Below are 7378 nucleotides of genomic sequence, written 5' to 3' on the forward strand. Positions count from 1 at the left end.
ACAAAAGTTACGAAAGATTAAAGCAAAATTATTTCTGTAATAGGAAAGAGATACTGTATTAGTTTTGATGCAACCCTAAATTATGATCTATAATTACATGAATGTACCTTCATAAGCTTGGGGCACCACACTCTATTCTTTTCTCACTTCCTTATAACTGCAGTAGATAAGGTTAGAAGGACTCAATATATTCCCATCCAATAGCCATTTTGCAAAAATGGAGTGGGATAAGGATGAAATCAAATCCTGGATTATAACTTTTTTCCCCCTGAAATAGTCATAGTACCTCAAGTTCACATACAGAAAGCCTTTTTTCAACTTAAAACTGGATTTATATGCATTACATTTCCTCTGGCCATTATAGAGGTGACAGCAACTGTGCCAAAACTTAATGCAGACTTGCATATCTAAAGCTGATCACTTTAATTTTTAATTTTTTTTTCACTGAATTAAATAAAATTAAGTAAAATCTATTTGTTAAGGACATATTAAAAATCAACTACTTAACCTTGTTCTTCCTCTTCCAAATCATTGGACATGATATTGCAGAGGGTATCCAAAGCATAGCCGATTATTTCAGAATCTGAACTATGAATAAAAGGACAAACTCTCATTGAATAAACTGCATATAACACTAACATTACAAATAATATAATTAATCTCTGATGTCATTACAAGGCTTATTGCAAAGCCTTGGTTTGGAGTATGTTTAATACTTAATAAGGAATATGTTCAGGAATTCTACTACAGGTAGCCTTTGCATACTGACTGCAATAAGAACTGACAACCCTGCACTACACGTGGTCTAAAAGGAAAAACCACAATACTATGCCTGACTTATGAGGGCAGTGTGATAGTTCTGGTTGTGTTGTAAACGAATCAACAGTGCTTATTAAGCACAATTTCACGTGACCATGATTTGTGACTTCCTGCCTGCCTGCTTCCTCACTGACTTTCCTTGTTCGAAGGCAGCCGTGAAGGTCACAGATGAGGATTATGTTACTGTGGGATGCTGTGACCATCATAAATACGTGCTGGTTGCCAAGTGCCTGAATTACAATCAAGTGACCATGGCACTACTACAAAGGCTTCAAGGCCAGTTATAAGTTTCATTAACTTCAAGGCCAGTTATAAATTTCAGTATTCATTATTCAAATTGTCACTGAACAAATGATGAATAAGCAAGAAACATCTGTCCTAAGCATTCAATATCAATTTGTTAGTTACATTGATAGGTCCTGAAGCTTCTTGAATTTACTATAGTAGAATTATACTCCATTCTTGCGGAAAACACTGGGCAGATAATGATCAATTTGATTCTCATGAGTATATTTCTTACGTTTTAATAATTCAACTTCATAATTCAAGATTTACATCTGGAAGATCCTATTTGTATATTTTAAAATCATCTGGCAAATCTTACCGGTCTGTTTGGAGAACATGTATAAGATGAGACATAGCTTGAATCCCCACTTCCAAACGATATTTCTGCCAAGAACAGAGCAAGTGTTTTTTTTAAGTGTTATAATGTTTTACCAAACTTTAGATGCCACATGCAAATGACATTTTGTTAGAAATATATTTATATATACCTTTGAAAGAGATTTCAGGGCACGTACAGCATCTCTGCGATCATCAAGTAAGGTGGAAGATGCCACTCTATCACATAATTTTTGAATCTACAACAGAAATAAAATGATTCAAAAACTAAGATTCTAAGATGTCAAAATTTCAGATTTTCTCAGATAGAAATCAAAACTAACCATGGTATAGTTCACGTTACAGTTCAAAAGAATAAGAATTTGTACACCATTTTATAAAAATATGTATTCTTCATTTGAAACTATATGCTTGATCAGGGGTATCAAGATCTGGGGGCAGGATCCGGCCTGTGGGGTGCTTAGATCTGGCCCATGGGGCTACCCTGGAAACAGTGAAGGACTGGCCTGCGGTGCCTTTGCCAGCGAAAAAGGAACTCGGGAGGGCCTCCTGAATTCCGTTTTCACTGGCAAAGGATTGCAGGAAGCTGTCAGAGCTGAAATAGAAGCTTGGGAGCTCCTTTTGGCTGGCAAAGCGTACTGGCCACCACAGGCACCCCCAACACAAGTGATGTTGAGCTGGCCATGCCCACCCTGGACCCCCAAGGTCAAAAACAACCATGATGTGGCCGTCAATGCAATTGAGTTTGACATCCCTGTGCTAGATGGATTCATACATACAGAAATGCAAAACTACAGTACAGCATACCTGATACTTACTTAATGTTTTGTATGACTATATCAAATTGATTTCTTTGAAAAAAAAAAGGTTGAATCACAGTTTAAAGTAATGTGCAGACTTAATTAAAATTATTAAATAATCATTAAAATTATTACTAGATATTAGTTCTCCATTTTCAAGGAATATTCTTTTATTTATTTGTTAGATTTAGATTTCACTTTTTTACAAGAGTTCCAAGATGGGATATATAATGACACCTTCTATTTTCACATTCAACATGACATATATTGGCTAAGAGAGTGACTATCCCAAAGTCACCCAATCAGATTTCATAAGATAGCGCGAATCTGGGACTCACTGCTATACATCACCTTAAGCTCTACATCAGCAGTCTTTCAAAATGTATTCATTTCAATTCAATTTTCAATTCAGAATTTTTAAGGGACCTTGGAGGTCTTCTAGTCCAGAGGTCACCAACCTTTTGGACCTCAGAAACTACTAAACTCATATTTTGAAATCCTGCGGACCACTAATATGATCTGCCCAATGACCAGATGGGTGTGCGTGACTAGGTGATCATGTGACTGGGTGGGCATGGCCAACTTGATGTCACTCACGTCAAGGCTTCAACTCACCCCTCTCCTCCCAGCCACTGATCGCCTGCCTGCCCGGATCCCTTAGGACCCCAACAGGAAGTAGTTGTTGAAGCTAAGCAGCCAATCAGAAAGAGTTGGCAAAACAGCTGGCTCAGTTCAAATTGGATCTGACCGAGAAGGAGGCTCAACAGAAGCACTTCACTGAGGACTATGAGCATAGGCTTTCCAAACAGAGGGAAGACTTGCGGGAGTGCAAGGCCAGGTACCAGCACCTGGAGGTTCAGTGGAGCACCTGAGATGAACAGCCATTCCAGGCCACGATGCAGTCCCACTGGAACAAGGCCCTCTGGCTCTTCACCACCAGTGGCACTTCCCTCCAGACTTCACCCAAAGCTCTGCACCAGGAGGCTGAAGCAGACCCCAAGTCGGAATTTCTGCCTCCCTCCAACCCGCACAAAAAGACCCTGAAGGAGGAGACTCTCTGCAGCAACACAAACATTCATTGCACCTATCCGGCCCAGGGGCCATAGTTTGAGAACTCCTGATTTAGTGCAATATAAAAAAATCCAAATAATTTTTCTACAGACCACCAAAATTTTCTCACAGACCATCAGTGGTCCATGGATCACCAGTTGGTGACTGCTGTCTAGTCCAAGCACCTGTGCAAGGAGACCCTATACCATTTAGACAAATGGCTGTCCATTCTCTTCTTAGAAACTTCCATTGGTAAAGCACCCCCAACTTCTGAAGGCAAGTTGTTCCACTGGTTAATTGTTCTTTTGCTTTTGTCCTTGATTAGTTTCCATTGATTATAATATATTTATTGCAAAGTTCTTTGTGCTGGCATTTAAAGGGATTTGCCTGTTTATGATCACAGCCATACTAAAGCTATGAAACAGATCCGAAGATTCTCTTTTTCCTCATACAGAGGTAAGTCTTACATGGAACCTAAGCTTTAATCCTCCATCTTTTAAAAACAATCGTAACGAACACATTTCAATAGAAAAAAGTAAGCAACAATTTTTATTTCTAAATCATTCTAAGAAGATAAATTCATGATAAGCATATGTTTGCACCTTGCAGATAAAAACAACTGGGCATTACAATGAAAGCTTACCAGACAAACAAGAATTAAATAGTCTATCTTTATTCATTCATCTCAGACTTGAAACCTACCAACATTTTTCCCCAGGAAAAAAGGATTCATAAAGCCATTTAAACCTCAACTGTTCTGAAATGTATGCATTATTAATTACAATTGCTTTTTGAATAGTATTTGTCAGTACTTTCCCTATCAGCTCAGGTCCCTGTTACCTGTGAACCATCTACTCCAGGTGGAATTTGCCCTTCTAATATGGCGGGAAAGCTTATGATTCCCATACACTGAAAAAAATACCCTTCTCAAAAAGAGTTCCCTCACTCAGGAATGGCTTCCCCCATAGGTTTTTATCATCTTAACATTTAGAAATGCCGAACTATTATTTTGCAGAAACATTGGTGAAAAAACTAAGTCAGCAAAATATGCTCAGAACATAGGCAAAAATGTTGTTTCTGCCTTAGATGTTATCAAATATCACAGCATATTATCTTCCACTCAACAATCATATTGAGTTTATTTTTCAGTAATCCTGTGTGGAATCAAAACATTGTGGAGCAACTGAGAGAAATGCTTCCTATTTATTTTTTTAGTCATTATGTTTAAAATCAAGTTATAAAAAGAAAAAAATAAGTAACAAAAAAAAAACCTATGCACTATTCTATTATCTCTTTGTAATTTACTCTAAAAAGGCTCTTGTATTCCTTTACACGTATGCACTAAAATTCAGCTAAAAGTCATGTACACATTCTCTAGTAGTAATGTTACATGGTTTTTTTTATAATTACGGAGGCTTAGAGCACATAGTGAAGAGTTGTGTTGCCTTTGAGGTGCTTTAATCAGTTCTTCAGTGCAGAATATTCTAGAAAGATGTGAATGTAGATATTAAAATATAAGAGAATTGCATTAAAAGGCAGGATGTATGGAAAACATTACAATCCACCTTTTAGGAAATTGTATTCTCTGATTTGCTTATTTATTTTACTACTTGTAGTACTTGTGAACTTGTTAAATGCACACTTTATCTTCTACTTTATATTAATAATTATATTAATTTCAGGGGATTGTTTATTTTTAGCACCTTGTTTTTCAGTAAAATAATCCCAAAATAGAGTAAAATAGTATTTATGAAATGCATGGAAAATTTTAGAATTACAAAATTTAATATGTTTTAAAAATTAGAATCCAGGAGTTCTATTCAATAAATACACCTAGTTGAAACTTAATGGTACTTCATGGAACAATAGGCTACCTATTGAAAATATAACCAACTATCTGTATAAATCTTTATTTAATTTGCTGTATTAGGGAACATAAGGTAGCAGGACGTGAATGCTATGTTTTTAAAATAATGGCAAATCAGAAATTACTGTTGATTTTTTTTGCAAATAATCCAAATCCAAGTACCAGTATCTTGCTATCACCCCAAATCACAATGCTCATACTTTTTTTCTGAACACAAAACATGACATATTATTGAAGATACTACTATACAGATAAGGTACAGCAACTATGAGGAAAATATGGGAAGCAATTTGTTAGTGCTCTCCTCTAAGTCAATTCAATTCCCACACTATATAACAAATGTATTGTTAGCAGAATATAGATGTGATTTGCTTTACATACCTTAATTCTAGGATTTTTTTTAATCTTATTTTTATTTTTCCAGCTTGGTATATAGCCCTAATATATCTTGGTAGTCCTACATTAGGTACTAAGTAAGGTTGACTTTGCTTTGATTTCTTTTTAGGTCAGCCAAGTTTGGGTAGGTGTTACCATTTAGCTGGGCAAAAAGATACGATACGTTCAATACATATTTCTATTTTTTTTAGGTCTTATGTGTTCTTACTGCCAATATTTATAAATTCAAAAACTTTTGCTCAAAAATGTATACTGTACATGCTTTTAACAAGCTCAGTAAATAAATGATTTTATATTCATAATTTATCAACATGGGGACACAAATGAAAATGAAATTCTTTCTTAGGAAAACTATAATAATAGAATTCCATTTCAGCTGGCTGCTGAAATGACCTTAGATATTTAAAAAAGGGGGCATACAGACCCACTGGGCATTTATGCTTTATAAGGAGCAACTGCAGCACTGATCCTCAGCTTACAGAAGCTAAGGTGGCAAATTAAGGAGAATGGCTGAAATCCAGCTATTCCATTCATTGTTTTATGCTTACTGTACTAAATACAGTATTTACCAGGCTTTATCACCCCAGTGTTTCATTGTGATATATTTTGTCTACGTGGACATAGCCTCTTTTACATATTATTATAAAGAAACAGGCACAACACAAATGGGTTACTTCGAAGGTATCTCCATCCTCAAGCTTCTGTCAACGGTCTGCAAAAGCAGCGAAAACGCCACGCCAAGGAGACAACGTGGGTCTGTAAAGCAGGGCTTTTGCCGGGAAGTGGGTCCTACGAGTCACCATGCAGAGAAAGAGTCCTAAACCAGGATTTTCTTCGCCACGCTGTCCAACTTACCGTGTCAGCACCGGACGGCTGAGGTCCAGGGTTCTGGCCGCCCATGACGCCCCGTAAGAAGTTCATCTTATCACCGTGACCACTCTCCCAACGATCCTTAGGCCGCGACTCCCCCACTAGGTCCCCGTCAACAACCGTCAGCACTAACTTCAATGCGCTTGCGCCAAGACGTGGCACCACGGTAGCCACCATAGAGATAGAAACCAATACTTTACAGACAGAACTTCCGTTTTCAGTAGATCTTTTTAATTTTATTCCAGTGGAATGTTGTATGCGGTATAAGGCATCTTCATTTTAATCAAATTTCGAACGTGGAACCCACGCGAACGTGTTCTCTAAAGCAAAACATTCGGCTTTTATATTGTTTCATTATTTTAGATATTCAACATTTAAAGTGCAATCAAATCAATGGAAAGCAAGGCGGTTTTGCCACTAAATTCTGAATTCCATATTTGGCTAGAAAAGAAAGCATTGGAGCAAGGTTAATGAAGATTGGCCTTTTCTGTAATATTTTTAATAACGATTTGGCAAATAGAAATTCAAATTAGAAATTCAAATATATTATTAAGACTATTCTTAAATTGTTGCCCTAAAACATTGAGGTTACACCCCATATGCAAAACAGGAGGCAGTCGATGTTTTAAAAGTTTAAAACTAAAACTCAGAAGTTCAGTCTCTGAACTCGTCAGGATATGTTTAATTACTCCGTGAACTTTCGTGGCAATTCTCGAGAAGGGAAAATGTATTCCATACGAAGAGATGAAATATTATAAATATTAATGTCCAAAAAAGACCAAAAAATATAAATGCTGTGAAACAGTTGAAGAACGATGAAGAAGCAATAGGAGATAGTGTAGTTGAAACAACACTAAAATATAAATAAGATTAGCTTATCAAGTGTAAATATGCAGATCAATGATGCCATAGTGTTGATTATATTGGTAGTTAATTTTAGATGGATTGTGTGAGA

The 7378-nt window shown here is 36.6% G+C and overlaps 1 protein-coding gene across 1 annotated transcript in view; it reads right to left on the bottom strand.

Moving 5' to 3' along the window:
* USO1 (USO1 vesicle transport factor) overlaps positions 1 to 6553 on the bottom strand; it is a gene marked incomplete at its 3' end in the record, with an annotated part of 43436 nt that extends 36883 nt beyond the window's left edge. Inside the window, 4 exon segments of the mRNA XM_087917185.1 lie at positions 509 to 588; positions 1424 to 1488; positions 1593 to 1679; positions 6409 to 6553. Coding sequence (XP_087773311.1) covers positions 509 to 588; positions 1424 to 1488; positions 1593 to 1679; positions 6409 to 6474 — 298 coding nt within the window.
* Positions 6554 to 7378: the final 825 nt, after the last annotated feature.

Source organism: Pseudonaja textilis, chromosome Z (genome assembly GCF_049901715.1).
Source record: "Pseudonaja textilis isolate UNSWEBS1 chromosome Z, rPseTex1.2, whole genome shotgun sequence".
NCBI classification, from domain to species: domain Eukaryota; kingdom Metazoa; phylum Chordata; class Lepidosauria; order Squamata; family Elapidae; genus Pseudonaja; species Pseudonaja textilis.